We start from the raw sequence: 18,144 nt of genomic DNA on the forward strand, positions 1-18,144 counted from the left end.
GAATTATGAAGGTTTTAAACCTTCCACTGAAGAAGCCAGCAATGAACCCTTGCTGGAGGATGGACCATTGGTTGATTTTTAGTATAGCCTTCTATTATTAGGTGTCTTTTGGTCCTGATAAACTTGATCACATTTAGAAAATCACTCTGAGGGTATGTCTACACTACCCGCTGGATCAGTGGGAAGTGATCAATCCAGTGGGGATGGATTTATTGCATCTAGTCTAGATGTGATAAATCAACCCCGGAGCTCTCTCCCATTGATTCCTGGACTCCAGCACTGCGAGAGGCGCAGGTAGAGTCAACAGGGGAGTGGCAGTAGTTGACTCACCACGGTAAAGACACCACAGTAAGTAGATCTAAGTATGTCAACTTAAGCTATGTTATTTACATAGCTGAAGTTGCGTAACTTAGATCGATTCCGCTACCACCACCACCACCCTGTGTAGACCCAGGCTTATACTCTGTTGTACAATATGGTGAAACTGGCTTTAATATCTCAGACAGACTAGGCCTGAGATGCAAATAAAAGTGAGCACTGCCATCTAACGGTAGATGTAGGAAATGCTGAAAAGTAAAACCAGCACAAACTTGCTTAACAGTAATTTTGTAAAACAAAAACCAAAGTAAAGATAGAGATATTCAGTAACTTACTATTGTTTAGCTATATCTGTTGGAAAAAGCAGCAGAGTTTATGGGTAATCTGGTCTGTCACACCATCATGGGAAGAGCTACCAAACCAAATGTTAATCCATTTTAGAGATGGGCAAAATGGTTTTATTTATTTACTATTTATATAGCACCATACATATTGGTCTGAATCCTGAAGTTACTACTCACTTTTTACTCCATTTTTACTCAAATCAAACTCCTTTTGGAATACATGGGAGTTTTGACTGAGCAGAGACTTCAAGATTCAGTCCATGGTGGTCAAATCATAATATAGAATAAATGAAAGGATTATGGAGAAAGGGATAAGTGAAAACCTTGCTGAAATAAATGCATTTTGAACAGGGATTTGGAGGAAAGTGAATTTGCAAGGCATACTAGATCAGGGAATCTGTTTCAGGCATAGGAAGAAGCATGAAAAGAGGTAGTCTCACAAGTTGTAGGAGATGAGAGGTGGTTTTGCACTTGCTTGTCCACATATAGACTCATAGACTTATAGACTTTAAAGTAAGAAGGGACCATTATGGTCATCTAGTGTGACCTCCTGCACAACGCAGGCCACAGAATATCACCTACCCGCTCCTGTAACAAACCCCTAACCTATGTCTGAGTTATTGAAGTCCTCACATCATGGTTTGAAGACCTCAAGGTGCAGAGAATCCTCCAGCAAGTATCCTCCATATATTCCAGTGTTGGTTGTCAAGATGAATTTTTTTGCTCAGCAGTGTCTGTTGAGGCCGCACTTGCACCCTATGTATCTTCATGCCTCCAACTGAGGGCATAAAGAGTTATTCTACCCCTCTGTTCCTTCTCACCATATGTGGCTACAAGTCAGTCAGAACTTGCAGTGTCTGAGCTTTTTTTGAGTTGTGTAGCCTTTTTCTGCATATGCGAATAGTCGTAGGTAGTCTGATAACACATACTTAGTGATTAGTATAGTTTTTGTCTTTTTTAATAGCATTTCCTTTCATCTCTTTGTGAGGAAACTAGTTTCATTTTGCTTGAGGGAGGTACTTTCAACACTGAGTTCAGTCACTTTGTATGATCATAAACCCAGGCTTTAAGAATTTCCCTTTGTACAAGGCCATAGTGCCTTTAAACTATGGACATCCTAGATGCTATTGTGTCTAAGGGAAGGGCACATCACGGGAGAGATGTGTCAGCTGTAAGTCACGTTCAAAGACAACCAAAGAGCCAGGAAAGCTCAGCTAAAACTTTTTCTGATGGAGAGATTGATGCATCCTTCCTCTGATCATGGATCCTGGGTTTCCAGGAACAGAAATATTTGAGCACTCTCATCTGAATGTGCTCCTGCTGCCTCTGCCACTTGTGTCTCTGATGTTCCTGTGCTGAAGGATTTGTTCTTCTTCTCCTCTAGTAAAACATTGGATGGCAGTGGGAAGAAGGAGCTTTAAGAGGAAAAAAACAGATCTCCTTCTCTGGGTCCTTCTACTTCTAAGGCCCATTAATCTTCTTGAGCATCAGAGGCCAAGGGTAGCTCATGAGACAAAAAAAGGTTCAACCAGTGCTCATTCAGGCACCAGTCACTTTATCTCAGGACCTTCATCTTTGGTGCTGAAGAGATCACCTGATAATGACACCTCAGTGCCAAGGAATCTGGTACTGATATCCCCAGTACTGACTCTTCCAGTAGCCTCTACCCCAGTACTGGTAATGGCAGCTTGCTTACCATAGGCACTATCATATTTAGTACCAAAGATTTACATAGCATCCAAAGACCTATCAGTCTCCTCAGTAGCAGAATCTCCCCTGTTACCAGTGGTAAAGTCACCTCTGCCAGTACTGGCCACTGTCTCAACTATGGTACCGAGTGCATTCTCTGTGAACTAAAACACATTCTACGGTGGCTCCATGCAAGCCTACTGGTACTGCCTCTCCTCTTAAAGAGGAATATTCTTTTTCCTCTTCTAGCTCAGAGGACAGTAGAGAGCCTTCATCTGCTAAATTGCTACGGTCAAGGTATTCAGGAACATTTACCCCTGGGAGAGATTCCCCTGGGAGAGTATTCCATTCATCATGTCAGCAGCAACCAGTTTTCACAGAGTGCCTCATGGTAGTGGCAGCTTCCCTCAGAAATCTATCAATTCAAATGTTCCCATAGCTGGATGATTGGCTTATTCATGGGAAATTATAGCAGCAAGTTGTGGGCTCCATTCAGCAAACTGCTTCTCTCTTTGGACTGGAAATAAACAAAGACAAATCAATAGTGACTGAAAAAAACATAGACCTCATAAGAGCCAGTCTCTACTCCACAACAGTGGTGGCTTATCTACCATCAGAGATTCCAAGCCATTTTAGACCTATGTTCCATCTAAGAGTTCACCCCAGGACATCAGTAAGAACTTGCCTCAGACTGCTTGGCCACATCGCTTCCTGCACCTTCATAAAATCATAGAATATCAGGGTTGGAAGGGACCTCAGGCAGTCATCTAATCCAACCCCATGCTCAAAGCAGGACCAATCCCCAACTAAATCATCCCAGCCAGGGCTTTGTCAAGCCTGACCTTAAAAACCTCTAAGGAAGAAGATTCCACCACCTCCCTAGGTAACCCATTCCAGTGCTTCACCACCCTCCTAGTGAAAAAGTTTTTCCTAATATCCAATCTAAACCTCCCCCACTGCAACTTGAGACCATTACTCCTTGTTCTGTCACCTGCTACCACTGAGAACAGTCTAGAGCCATCCTCTTTGGAACCCCCTTTCAGGTAGGTTTTTTCCATCCACGTTTGAAAAAAAGGTGAGGGAATGCTGCATACATTAGACGGCCTCTTATTACACACAGATAGAACTAGGCCACTCAGAGCATCCCCAGACTACTCATAGCATATAGAGATAGGGTTAAGGACCAGGTCTTTTCTACTCCAAGACTCTCAAACTGGATTTTGGTCTGTATCAAGCTATGAGTTGGCTTCTGTAATCCCACCATTAAGAGTCATAGCCCACTCTATGAGAGCACAAGCAACTTCTGTTGCCTCTCTGAGAAATAAACCAATCACAGACTTTATAGAGTAATAAGCATGGCCTTTAGTTCCCATATTCATCCAACTCTGTTCTGTCATGGAGCATCCAGACCTGATGCTGACTTTGGCAGAGCTGTCCTATGGTCATCATTTAGGTAGACTCTGAGTACTTACCTCCTATAATTTCACTAACAGTGAAATATATACTGTATATACACAAGCAACAAAGGAGAAACAATTGCTTACCCTACAGTAGCTGTGGTTCTTCAATACATGTCCCTATATATAGATTAGACTAAATACATTCCACAATCTGCCTCAACCTCTCCCCCATACTCGGTGCTATAGAATCTGTTAACATCAAGATTTCATGGGGCAAAGAATCTGAGGGCGTAGTTGGGGCAACACCTCTCTTCAATCAGAGGCATAAGGATATATAGGGCATAGACCCCCAACAGACAATGCTGGTCAAAAGAATCTATCTAGAGTGCAGCTGGTGCATGCACTCAAAAAGTGGAATATATATGGACAACACATCTTGAAGAGCCAGCTATTGTAGGGTAAATAACTTTTTATTTCATGAGGTAGCAAAGCCTGAAACTTCTCCCAAAACTAAAACTAAACCAAATCTACAATTTCTTTGCAATTTTTTTTCTTTTTAAAACTTTCCATACTCCTCTGCCCTTCCTGCTTTTTGGCCAGGACAGGAAAAGGAAATCTCATGACTACATTCATTAATGTCACAAAATTTCAGAGCCAGATGATCTACTAGAACTCCAATAAAGCCTGTTTGTTAAGATTTACACATTAGTTTTTGGAGTTTTGGGTAACAAAAACACTATCTGAACTTTTGTGCAGTTTCTCAGTCACTAATTTCAATGAAATCATAACATCAGTGCTTGAAATACAGGACTGAGACACCTGATAGAATTCCCACTGAAATGTTTATTGTAGCTGCTGTTCCAAGTTTCATTACAAACACGACATGGTCAAACTCAGCTGAGGAAAAACCTGATCCCATAAAAATGAATGGTTAAAACTGGCTTTTAAGGGACCAGGGCACTTCATAATTCATGACAAACTCACCGTGTAAATCTTTTCACTCTTGTCAGATACATCTTTCCTTCTTCCTTTTTTTATCTCTGTGCTGACTGACTACTCTCATTCCATTGAAATGCTTCCTGAACTTTCAACAATAACCCTCAAAAGCAAGATGTGCTTAGTTAAAATAAGGGAAGAAATCTGCACCACTATAAGTCTGGACCTTCATCTGGTCAGGTGCATTGAGCGTTTAATAAATAAAAATCACGGCTCAGTTTGTGTTCCTAAAAAGTCTGCAAATCCTTAAAATTAGTTCTAGTCTCACATTTCAATAATAAATATGGGTCTCATTTATGGTGTTCATATCAAAACTATGTGGTACTGATTGATTTGGAAAGTCACCATCTGAACCTGATTGTGGTTTCCCAATCACAGTATGAAAATGGGTAAAACTTGGCAGTTTCAACTGAGCTTTACTTTTTGATTTGGAGTTTCAGACCCAAAATTCAAGTTAAAAGCTCCAAAAGTGGTTCAAAACCAAGACAATGGAGTTTTCAAACACCTCTGATGTCTGTAGCCAGATTCTGAAGTCCTTACGCAGTTCTCGTTCACTCAAAAGTTACACAGAGTTGCTGTATTTGAAGTGATCAATAGACGATAGCATTTCCAACCCTGCAGTTAGTCCTATGAAGTCAGTGGGAGTTTTTCCAGAGTGAAGAGTATAGGATTTGGCCTCATATGATTATACCAGAAGATACTTTTACAAATTGTGAGACATCTGCTTTTAGGTTGTCCTTTTTTCCTTTCATTGCTACATCAATCTTCCTCTTCTTTTTTTTTATTTGTAGGAATTTATTTAGGAGTTACCCGGTCTGGATTTATATCTCGAGAAACACAGTGGTTCAATGTGACAAACAGCCTGTGTAGTCTCCTAGATGATGGTACTTCCTTCTTGTTCTTAATAATTTAACAAGTGCAGTGTTCATGATTGCTTGGGTGGCACATTCATTACGCTGTCATGTGAGAGACTCAAGTCTTCACTTAGACTTGTGTTGACAGAACCGTGATGGGATGCCCTGACCCATTTCTGCCCACATTTTTTGCTGCCCTTGAGGTCAGTAGAGATCATCTTGAATTACATCAAAATATAGCATAATGTGTATGTAATTGTCAATAACAAAATCAAAAAACTTAAGAAATAATAATAAAACCAAAATTTATAAATGCATAGCAGGCATGCATAGAGAAGGAAGGCCTGCTTAGATCAGTGGCAAGTAGTAGAAACTAATTTGAAATAGCCTTGGTCCCTTGCTGGACCACATTCTCAATCCCGACTAGAGAAAAGGTAAATATCGCAGGTAGTGCTTTGAACCCTGTCAGAGAGGAGAAAAGGACATTACAGAGTTGCCCCGGTGGTCCCTTCTAGCTAACTGGAGTGGAAAGTGTGCTCTGGAAAGGGACATCTTCCAGTGCTTTGTAAGATGAGAAGTACTAAAGTACAGGGTGAGTGCTGAGCTGACCTAGGAAGCTCTTAAAGGGTCCGTGCTATAACCTGCAAGGCAAAAGGAATAATCAGTTCCAATAGGAAGAAAGAGATATGGTTTTTGAAGCTATTCTGAAGCAGCAAAAAAACAATCCTAATTCCACTCTACCTATCCTTTTGGCCTTATTTTCAGGTTCAGGCTGGCCAGCTAAATGGCCTTAGTGTCAAATTCTAAAACCTACATGATTTGTAAAAATGTCTCTCATTATTTTATATGCTGAATCCAGAGGGGAACTGAGCACTTGTAATGATACCCACAAATGTTCTAAATGGCTAAGTGATTCTTTGGCTTGAGCGTAGACTACAGTCATGACAGATTTGTGAATGCACAAAACAAAGCAGTGATTATTCATAGTGCTGTTTTTTCTCTTCCATAAGACTGTGCTGGCCTTTCACTTGTGAATATAATCTTAACGAATAATCGTTTAATAATCCTCACTACATTGGGCCTTTTCATCAGTCAAGATCTACGCTATCCAACTGGAAGGATTTTAAATGTATGTGAGTTTGTTTATAAATTATGTAACTTATAAAGCCATATTTGCAAAGTTTAAGACAAATAAAAATTTGCATAATTGTGCAGTTATTTTTGGAGAAATCCTCGTGGAAATATAGTAAGGGAGATTTTAACTTGTGTGGCTAGCGGGATTACCTTTTTCTTAGCCTTTTAACATGAGATTAGGAAAGTAGGAATAAAGGAAGATTCAGAATTGTTAAAATTCAGAACAAGGAAATACAACTGTCCCATAGCATAATGGTTAATTTGTAGAGTAATCTTATTGTAAGAATGTTTTGTGAAAAATGTAGCACATTTAGTAATGCTCCTTTTAACTATTTATTAGATTAATAAACTTTAATGCCAGAAGAGATCTTTTGGGTCATCTAATTTAAACTATCCATACAAGAAGTTCCTTTACTCTGTTAGTCTGAAAGCAGGGTTTTCAATGGATTTGCTAACTTACATGTTCCGAAACCTACATATGGATGTGTTGACCAGAGTTGCTTTGCCAAAGGATTGGATCCATCTTTTCAAATGATTGGCTGTGCCACAAGTAACGTGGCAAGGCCAATTCATTTGATCAGCACTAGTGGTAAGTGGAAGGTTGGTTGATCACTTAGAATTTGATGCTGCAAGATGCTGAGCCTTCTGGTCTTCATCCAGAAAAGCACTTAAGCACACGCTTAACTTTAAACATGTGAATAGTTCCACTGAAGTGAAAGATATTAATTCTTATTTGCAGGCTCAATCTTTTTAGTCGCACACATATACTCTCTATAAGCAACTTATTTCGTTATGTCCCTAACTGCTTACAGTGGACCAAATTCTGAAATCTTCTTCTATTTTTAACTCCACACTACGATGCTTTCTTAGGATGTCCAGGACTGAGAGTCACCCTGTTACCCACATCCCTGTCTCAGTGAGAAAGACAAGCTTGTGCTGAATTGCTTGTCTGCTCCCTGACACCACCAGTCTGTTAGCTACTCAAACAATCTCCTTAGAGCTCTACCAGTCCTTACTTTGCCTTGCAGGTACAAAAGGTAGACTCCAGAACCTCAGCCTCTCTAAAAGCAACCCTTCCAGGTTCAGCCCCATCACTGGATGCTTTCACGAATTACCGGGTTTTGCTGTCATCAAAGGGAGCTATATACAGTACACATCAGCTTATTTGATTCAGCTGACCACTTTGCTTAATAACACAGCACTGATATGTATTATATAAAAACACAGAATAAGTTTATTCATAAAGAACAGAGATTCAAAGACTTAAATAAGTAGAGAGTAAGAATATTGGAACAGAAGTATAAGATGGCTCTTAGAGTCTTAACTTAATGTTAACAGCTCAAATCCTTGTCTGAAGTAGGTTCTCCATCTAAACAACTTCCCAGCACTACCACCGAGCATGGCTGGGATCCACTTTTTATGAATGCAAAATGTGCTGCCCTTCTTTCCTCCCTCGGTGGTGGATAAAAGCTGTCCCTTTCCCCCAGATACAGTCCAGTAAACCTTTGAAGTGTATTCTTTGAAGTGCACTCTAGATAAAACACTTCTTCCCACATTGTTAATTTCCTGTGTGCTCCTTTCCTGTTGACTTCACTGGTCTCTGATGACTTGGATGTATATGTAGCTTCCCTGTGTTTGCCTCACTGGGCTAATTTACATCAGAGACAGGGATAGGTGAATAGGCATGCTTCATTGGCAGAAAACCATTTGCAACTCTGCCTTGTTACAGCTTTAGAATATATTTCAGTATGTATACATAACTCCTTATACAGTGTCAGTACATACATTTCATAATGTATTAATGAAGAGTGTGTCACTGGCTTTCATTTAATACCTTAATGACACTACTTATGGATAATACCATGAAAGCAGGTTTTAGGTATAGTGAGTGGCATCAGGTTTGATAGGAGTTACTGTACAGAACAGCAACCCTTTATCAATTGGTGTTGGAGGTTCTGAGGGTCTATACTCACTCACTAAATGGTCATTTTGTCTGCAGTAAGGATTTATGGATTAAGATTTAAGGATTTGGCCCGATTTGATACTAGTTTACCTTATTTAAAGCTCAAAGACATGTCACTGGCCAAATTTTGTCCTTATTTACACCTGAGCTAATCAACAGAGATCTGTGTGGGTATAGCTGCGAACAAGAATTTGGCTCCATGTGCTTCTATATACTTTACAAAATGAAGCTATGAGAATAAAATTAGACTGACTGTAACTGAAATATTATATAATTAAAAACTCCTAATTACAAGTTGTCAAAACAAATCCTATTAACTTTTAAATAATTTGTACTGTACATGTTTCTACAGCTTGTTATTGCAGACTGGATAACCAGTGATTTTCAATGAGTTATATTGGAGATGGGCCCTGAATCAAAACCATGGATTCAAATATCCCAATAACTTGAAGAAATTCCAAAACCAAATTGAGATCTGAACTCTGGAGCTCAAACGCATCTATCATTTCTGTTAATCATGAACATATTTAATAACTGATAGGAAAGGCATTTCTTGATAAGACTGGTTGGAGAAATTGAATATGCTTATATTCATGAATGCCAAGAAATGCCCTCCCCTATTGATTTTTTATATGTATATTATATGCAAAAAACTATGCTAAAAGAACATTATTAAGGTTGAAAGTCACGCATTCAACATTTAGTAAATAACCAAAATTAAGGCTGTGTGTGTGCAACCTTAATTCATCCCCTAGTGCATATGTATTATGATAATCTTTAATTACATGATCACATACTAGTTGTACTAATTTTTTGCTTTCTTTTTTTCCCTAGTTCACCAAACCAAGCTTCTGTGGCTTTGAAAGGGTGAGAATCTTGGAAAAGCAGTTTTCTTAATTTTCTGTTTGCTTTACATGGTTCACAATACGAGATCACTTTACACAAGTGAATTAATATTTAAAAACCCAGAAATATTTTGTAATTTCTGGGTTAGAACACACAAATGCCTAACAGTTCACAAAAACATTTTAAGTTAGGCCAGCCTACTAAGAATATACAGCAGAGTAGAATTGTAGGCATGCACAATTTACTTTCTCAGATTTGAAACTTGGCTGTAGACACTGAGTAGCATTATCACGGGATCTTTTAATGACTACCACTTATCAAGGCTTTAGTTTCACATGTTGTTTGAAAAATTACACCTCCAACAGCTTTATGTTCAGGCCTTTCTTATTCCTGACTTGGAAATTCAGGAAGTGGCTGTATTCTCCGACTCTTCTTTCCCCATCAACTTGTATTTATTCTTATCTACATTATTGATCAAGCCCAACCCTCCTTGCACCCTCCAGTGCCTTTGCAGGATTCTTTAATGCAAACTAAGCCATTATTTATGTACAGAAAAATTACATCACAAAGGGATGCAATTATTTTAATTATATATTTCCCTCTGTTTCTCACAGGATGATTATTTCAGCGCAAATGTATGGTATAATGTGCAATGTCTAGCTAATGCAGAGAGCTATGAAGGTGAGAAGTTCAGATGTAAACATTTTTAAATCTATGAAATGGAGGGAGAAAAGGAAAAAATAGTAAAGCATAGTTATGAACTGAGTTGTGTTCGCATTAATCACTTAACTTGGGGGTTGCACAGGAGTTCGGCACCCATATCCCACTCAATTTCCATGGAATTTGGGACCAAACTCCCTTAGGATCTTCTGAAAATCCCAGCCTTAACTATAAAGTGTCTTTTTAGTTTAGGGGCTGATCCCCAAACCATCTCCACAACTTATGTACTCATGAAAATGCTAAAAAACAGTAGCAGGTGCTGTGTTCTTCTTTGAGTGGTGTCTCTGTGGATGTTACATTTAGGTGCGTATGTGTTCTGCACCTTTGATGGGAGATTTTTGGGTAGCAGTGCATGTTCTCCCATGCATGTGCCACAACATCCTTGTGCCCCATACCAGGCTATATAGGCTGCATGGGCAAACTTCCTCAGTTCCTTCTCACCCACCTGCATCCCAGAAATGTGCCTGTTTTACTGTGTATCTGTTCTCACTCTTTATTAGTGTTTTTGCTTATAGTTAGTTTCTTAGTCATAGTAGATTAGTACCTGATAGTTGGAATGGTATGTTCCTCTTTTTTCTTTCTTTTTCTTAAAATATGTACGTTGTGCACACACACATACACACTTTTATTTTTATTTTTCCCCTATTGAGGGGTTTGAACAACTTTTTCTTCTGTTGGGGATGCTGGGCTCCACTGAGATGTAAAAGGTCTTTCTCTTGTCAACAAGCAATCCCTGTTAGATGACAGGCATTCCCCCTGCATTCTTGTTTGGGAGGACTCTCACATTCCCAGCAAGTGTAAAGTCTGCTTTTTAAGGGAAGATTCCATAAAACAGGGAAATTAAGTACAGATCTATAATGATGGAGCATGCCTTAAGACTGGCTTTGGATCAAGTACAGAAAACCCTCTATATGGGGATCCTCTCTGTCTGTCAGTGCCCCGTCGTCATTGAGATCACAGTGATTGAGAGCTTCCAAGGGGAACATATCCCAAATTTGTCATTTACCTTACTCATTTGTTAATTGGTTATAATTTCCCAGATTAGTGGACCACTTTAGTGTAAGAGAGGGGAGTGGGGAAAAAGGATTAAAACAGGAGGTATGGAACAGAATACAGTAGAACTTCAGAGTTACGAACACCAGAGTTACAAACTGACCGGTCAACCACACAACTCATTTGGAACTGGAAGTACGCAATCAGGCAGCAGCAGAGACAACAACAAAAAAGTAATACAGTACAGTACTGTGATAAATGTAAACTGCTAAGTTAAAAAAAAAAAGGAAAGTTAAAAAAAAGATTTGACAAGGTAAGGAAACTGTTTCTGTGCTTGTTTCATTTAAATTAAGATCATTAAAAGCAGCATTTTTCTTCTGCATTGTAAAGTTTCAAAGCTGTATTAAGTCAATGAAAGAACAACCATAATGTTTTGTTCAGAGTTACAAACATTTCAGATTTACAAACAACCTCCTTTCCTGAGGTGTTCGGAACTCTGAGGTTCTACTGTACATATATCTTCTTGCAGATCCACCTCCCCTCCAAGCCTCTTCATCAAGGGGAAATAAAAGAAACAGTTATCCTAAAATTGTTCCCCATGTAGCTAAGTGCCTTTTTGACAGTGCTTTCTGATCTTTCAGCCGTTTTCTGTTCTCACTTGGTATAATGACGGCTTAGCTGCAGGAGGTTCTAGCTTTGCAACAGACAGCTTTTCACTTTTTCATTTTTAGACTTTTCCAGTTATCCTTTGACTAAAAAGTACTTTTCATATCTAAAAAATATTTTTTTATTTTACTGCTCTAACCCTTAAACTCACAGATTTTGAAGAATCCTCCTGAGGATTCTCCCTTTAAGAGGGACTGCCACTTAAAGGCTTCCTGTCTCTCCACGAGTGCTGAGCCAAACTCCCAGCAGCCTTCTTGGAGTTCCCTCAACCAAAAGTGTTATTTGAACCAAACCCTGAAGGGGATTTTCAAATGGTGGAGGAGGACACAATGTAACTGACCTAAACTCTGGTGGGATGGAGAATCAGGTAGAACTGGAACCCGAAAAAGAACCCAGGGAAGAGTCTCTGTAGGGTTGGATGAAATGTGGCACATACCACAGAGGCAATCATTTCCTTTCCAACCTGCCGAAACCCAAATCAGCTTGTACAGGTTCTCCCTCTGTATAAGGAACAGAGTTGGTGTATGTGAAGGAGGGAGTATAAATTTTTTATATATATGATATATATATTATATGAACTGATATAAGCCTTTATTTTCAAAAGTGCTGAGCATGTTGGGTACTGAGCTGTTTTGAAGAACTGGCCCCAGTTCTGGGAAATCTGTCCCATAAAGATGAAACCATACTGGTCTTTTTACAAAACTATATTACAGCTATTGCATGCTGACTTCAGTGTTTAGATAATACCTTTGTTTTTTCCCTAGTGGATTACATTAGTCTCTCATTCAACAAAGATAAGACATTAAGCCAGGTATGGTAATGCCGTAAACCAGGTAAGGTTTGCACTGGTTGATCGTAACTGCAGTACTAATGCAACAGTATTCCCATTGATATCAGTCTATATTTTTAACTTCCTATTTCTGTGTCATTTTTCTGTCTGAACATGTAAAATCTTGATGTCATAGCTCATTAGTAAAAAGTCGGCACGCTATATGTCTCCCAGTTAGTTTCCTAGCTTTAAAATTGCTTTCCAAATTAATATGCAATACCATTTAGCTCATACTATGACCCCATTGATACTTCCATTGGGTAACACAGGTGGCCCCAGCACCAATGTGGATCCCACTAAAGTCAATTAGGCTCTATATGGGCACAAAGGGCTGTCTACATGGATGTAGTTGCAGCTTAAAGGGCCTAAAGTTGCAATTGTTTACTTGAGCTGCTTCCTTAATACTCCAAGAAAATTCTCATTAATTTCCACGTACTTACTAGTTCCCATTTGTCCATATCACAAATCCAATGTAGAGGTTGGCTTCCAGATAGTTGTCAATTTCTGCCCAAAAGAAGAAACCCAGGAACTGAATAAGACTGAGTTTGGTCTTGCTGAAGGGATTTGTGCGAAGGCTTGTGCAGTTTTGTTAGTCTCATGCTCACAAGCATTTCATGAAAGTCGATGGAGCTGAGCCAATTTACACCAGCTGAGGATCTAGTCCTCCATTCTGTTCTGAAACCAAGCTGATGATACACTACATACAAACCCATTCAAACTTTCACCACATTGAGTTCCTAATCACATATTTCCTTCCTCTTAGGTATCTACCTGTTTCTATAGTAATGATCCATATACAGAATGGTACAGTTGTTTGCCCCATAGATTTCATGGTGGAAAGACACTTTCTAGACGAGTAGTGGCATTTCTTATTGACTATCAGCAGAACACTGGAATAGGTCTTATAACTGTTCAGGTACAGTATGGAACCCCAGGCATAATTTCCACCACTTAGCACATCTGCACTTTAATTTATAATCTAAATTAAATTGTCCATCCTTCCATGCCATTCTGTTGTTCTGTTCAAGACAATGTTTTTTGGATAAAGGATGCCAAACTGTATCAGTGAGTATTAGAGGAGGGGAACTGAAACTTAGGAGATCTGAGTTCCATCCCTGACTCTTGCACTGGTTTGCTTTTTGGGCAAGTCATTCACCTTTCTGTGCATTAGTTTTCCCATCTGTAAAATGAAGATAATAAAAAATTATTAATCTACAGTGACATTCTCCCCTGTGCAGAAGTCCAGAGCAAGGCCTGTATTGGGTGGAAGTGGTGCATTGGCTTGGTGTTGGACTTCTGCACAGGGATGAACTTCACCCTAGTGTTTGCAAGTACTTTTTGAAATCTTTGCGTGGAATGTGCTACAGAAGTGTGAAGTAGTAATGGGATGTTTCTCCTTTATTTCCGTATATAAAATGGGTCCTTCTTTAGGTGCCTTGCACTGAAAAAAGGTTTTCTGTGCAAATAGCTCTTCACGAGCAACTATATTTTGACGAGGAAAATCAAACATTTAATAGCAGTTCCCAGGATGTCTTGTAGCACAATTGGAAACAAAACGCAGCTCTCCTGGTTCCCAGTCCTCTGCTTTATTCACAACCCCTTTTCTATCTTTTCTAAATGCCACAAAAGCCTTTTCCTTCAATTACTAGAAATTAGGGAATGTTTCTATTTGAACACAAAGACCCTATTTGCACACAGACTGGCTAACCTAGTGAGGAGGGCTTTAAACTAGGTTCCACGGGGACAGGTGAGCAAAGCCCACAGGTAAGTGGGGAACATGAAGACCTGGGAGATGGGTCGGAAACAAGAGGGAGCGTGGGCTATAATGGCAGAGAGAAAGGAGGGTCAGGGCAAAACTGGGAGGCAAGATCAAACCAGTATCGTAGATGCCTACATACAAATACGAGAAGTATGGGTAATAAGCAGGAAGAACTGGAAGTGCTAATAAATAAATACAACTATGACATTGTTGGCATCACTGAAACTTTGTAGGATAATACACATGATTGGAATGTTGGTGTGGATGGGTATAGTTTGCTCAGGAAGGATAGACAGGGGAAAAAGGGAGGAGGTGTTGCCTTATATATTAAAAATGTACACACTTGGACTGAGGTGGAGATGGACATAGGAGACGGAAGTATTGAGAGTCTCTGGGTTAGGATAAAAGGGGTAAAAAACAAGGGTGATGTCGTGCTAGGAGTCTACTACAGGCCACCTAACAAGGTGGAAGAGGTGGATGAGGCTTTTTTTAAACAACTAACAAAATCATCCAAAGTCCAAGATTTGGTGGTGATGGGGGACTTCAACTATCCGGATATATGTTGGGAAAATAACACCGCGGGGCACAGACTATCCAATAAGTTCCTGGACTGTATTGCAGACAACTTTTTATTTCAGAAGGTTGAAAAAACTACTGGGGGGAAGCTGTTCTAGACTTGATTTTAACAAATAGGGAGGAACTTGTTGAGAATTTGAAAGCAGAAGGAAGCTTGGGTGAAAGTGATCATGAAATCATAGAGTTTGCAATTCTAAGGAAGGGTAGAAGGGAGTACAGCAAAATAGAGACAATGGATTTCAGGAAGGCGTATTTTGGTAAGCTCTGAGAGCTGATAGGTAAGGTCCCATGGGAATCAAGACTGAGGGGAAAAACAAATGAGGAGAGTTGGTAGTTTTTCAAAGGGACACTATTAAGGGCCCAAAAGCAAGCTATTCCAATGGGTAGGAAAGATAGAAAATGTGGCAAAAGACCACCTTGGCTTAACCACGAGATCTTGCATGCATGACCTACAAAATAAAAAACGGAAACTAGGTCAGATTACAAAGGATGAATATAGGCAAATAACACAGGAATGCAGGGGCAAGATTAGAAAGGCAAAGGCACAAAATGAGCACAAACTAGCTATGGGAATAAAGGGAAACAAGAAGACTTTTTATCAATACATTAGAAGCAAGAGGAAGACCAAGGACAGGGTAGGCCCACTGCTCAGTGAGGAGGGAGAAACAGTAACGGGAAACTTGGAAATGGCAGAGATGCTTAATGACTTCTTTGTTTTGGTCTTCACTGAGAAGTCTGAAGGAATGTCTAACATAGTGAATGCTTATGGGAAGGGGGTAGGTTTAGAAGATAAAATAAAAAAAAAGCAAGTTAAAAATCACTTAGAAAAGTTAGATGCCTGCAAGTCACCAGGGCCCGATGACATGCATCCTAGAATACTCAAGGAGTTAATAGAGGAGGTATCTGAGCCGCTACCTATTATCTTTGGAAAGTCATGAGAGATGGGAGAGATTCCAGAAGACTGGAAAAGGGCAAATATAGTGCCCATCTATAAAAAGGGAAATAAAAACAACCCAGGAAACTACAGACCAGTTAGTTTAACTTCTGTGCCAGGGAAGATAATGGAGCAGGTAATCAAAGAAATCATCTGCAAACACTTGGAAGGTGGTAAGGTGATAGGGAATAGCCAGCATGGATTTGTAAAGAACAAATCATGTCAAACCAATCTGATAGCTTTCTTTGATAGGATAACGAGCCTTGTGGACAAGGGAGAAGCGGTGGATGTGGTACACCTAGACTTTAGTAAGGCATTTGATACGGTCTTGCATGATATCCTTATCAATAAACTAGGCAAATACAATTTAGATGGGGCTACTATAAGGTGGGTGCATAACTGGTTGGATAACCGTACTCAGAGAGTAGTTATTAATGGCTCCCAATCCTGCTGGAAAGGTATAACAAGTGGGGTACCGCAGGGGTCTGTTTTGGGACTGGCTCTGTTCAATATCTTCATCAACTACTTAGATGTTGGCACAGAAAGTACGCTTATTAAGTTTGCAGACAATACCAAACTGGGAGGGATTGCAACTGCTTTGGAGGACAGGGTCAAAATTCAAAATGATCTGGATAAATTGGAGAAATGGTCTGAGGTAAACCGGATGAAGTTCAATAAAGACAAATGCAAAGTGCTTCACTTAGGAAGGAACAATCAGTTTCACACATACAGAATGGGAAGAGACTGTCTAGGAAGGAGTATGGCAGAAAGAGATCTAGGGGTCATAGTGGACCACAAGCTAAATATGAGTCAACAGTGTGATACTGTTGCAAAAAAAGCAAACATGATTCTGGGATGCATTAACAGGTGTGTTGTAAACAAGACACGAGAAGTCATTCTTCCGCTCTACTCTGCTCTGGTTAGGCCTCAACTGGAGTATTGTGTCCAGTTCTGGGCACCGCATTTCAAGAAAGATGTGGAGAAATTGGAGAGGGTCCAGAGAAGAGCAACAAGAATGATTAAAGGTCTTGAGAACATGACCTATGAAGGAAAACTGAAAGAATTGGGTTTGTTTAGTTTGGAAAAGAGAAGACTGAGAGGGGACATGATAGCAGTTTTCAGGTATCTAAAAGGGTGTCATCAGGAGGAGGGAGAAAACTTGTTCACCTTAGCCTCTAATGATAGAACAAGAAGCAATGGGCTTAAACTGCAGCAAGGGAGATTTAGGTTGGACATTAGGAAAAAGTTCCTAACTGTCAGGGTAGTTAAACACTGGAATAAATTGCCTAGGGAGGTTGTGGAATCTCCATCTCTGGAGATATTTAAGAGTAGGTTAGATAAATGTCTATCAGGGATGGTCTAGACAGTATTTGGTCCTGCCATGAGGGCAGGGGACTGGACTCGATGACCTCTCGAGGTCCCTTCCAGTCCTAGAATCTAGAGTCTAGAGAGACCAGTCAATGAAAAGCAAAAATTTGTGTCCAGTTACACAATAATGTGCAGGTTTCTCTCTCTAAGTTCTGTGTATTACTGTCACTTGCCAGACATAAATTTATAACCACTTAAATATGCTGTACATTCTGTCTCTTATGATAGTCTCTAGCTAGTGGTTTAATGACTGTGCAAAATTTTTACCTGCCTATGGTTAATATTTTTTTCTCTTTAGAATAAAGCACTGGTCTCGGTGTACAAGATAACAGACCACAAATTGAACAGGCAAACAAAATTTCCAGTATTCTGGTTTCCAGACCCCAAGTTTTTGCCTTTTGGAATGTTTTTTCACCCAGGAAGTCACTTTCTCTATGTTTATGGAAGCCAGGTGTGCATCTCTGGGAATATATATGGAAGTGAGGTATAACTTTAATGGTGATTTTTAGGAATGAAAGGTCCAGTTCTATCCTTCTTGATGAAATTTTGTAAAACTCCTATCAACTTCAGCAGAAGCAAGATCAAATTGAGAAAATGTCATGCATTTTCTAACTGTGGGAAGAAATAACTTCTCACAGGGCCTCATTCTGCAGTGCTTGCTACCACTGAACAGAGTCTGTGAATAGTCTCATTTAAATCAAGCGAGACTTTGTGGGGTGAAGTACTGCTCATCTTAAGTAAGGATAGACCTTTAA

The 18,144-nt window shown here is 39.7% G+C and overlaps 1 protein-coding gene across 1 annotated transcript in view; it reads left to right on the plus strand.

The window, feature by feature from the left end:
• The window catches only part of CATSPERB (cation channel sperm associated auxiliary subunit beta), an 85,661-nt gene that overhangs the window by 11,631 nt on the left and 55,886 nt on the right, over window positions 1-18,144 (plus strand). Inside the window, exons 7-13 of the mRNA XM_030559495.1 lie at window positions 5,539-5,631; window positions 6,612-6,730; window positions 9,533-9,565; window positions 10,159-10,225; window positions 12,688-12,734; window positions 13,516-13,668; window positions 17,688-17,840. Coding sequence (XP_030415355.1) covers window positions 5,539-5,631; window positions 6,612-6,730; window positions 9,533-9,565; window positions 10,159-10,225; window positions 12,688-12,734; window positions 13,516-13,668; window positions 17,688-17,840 — 665 coding nt within the window. The remainder of the gene's footprint in view (window positions 1-5,538; window positions 5,632-6,611; window positions 6,731-9,532; window positions 9,566-10,158; window positions 10,226-12,687; window positions 12,735-13,515; window positions 13,669-17,687; window positions 17,841-18,144) is intronic.

This window comes from Gopherus evgoodei, chromosome 4 (genome assembly GCF_007399415.2).
Source record: "Gopherus evgoodei ecotype Sinaloan lineage chromosome 4, rGopEvg1_v1.p, whole genome shotgun sequence".
In the NCBI taxonomy this organism is placed as follows: domain Eukaryota; kingdom Metazoa; phylum Chordata; order Testudines; family Testudinidae; genus Gopherus; species Gopherus evgoodei.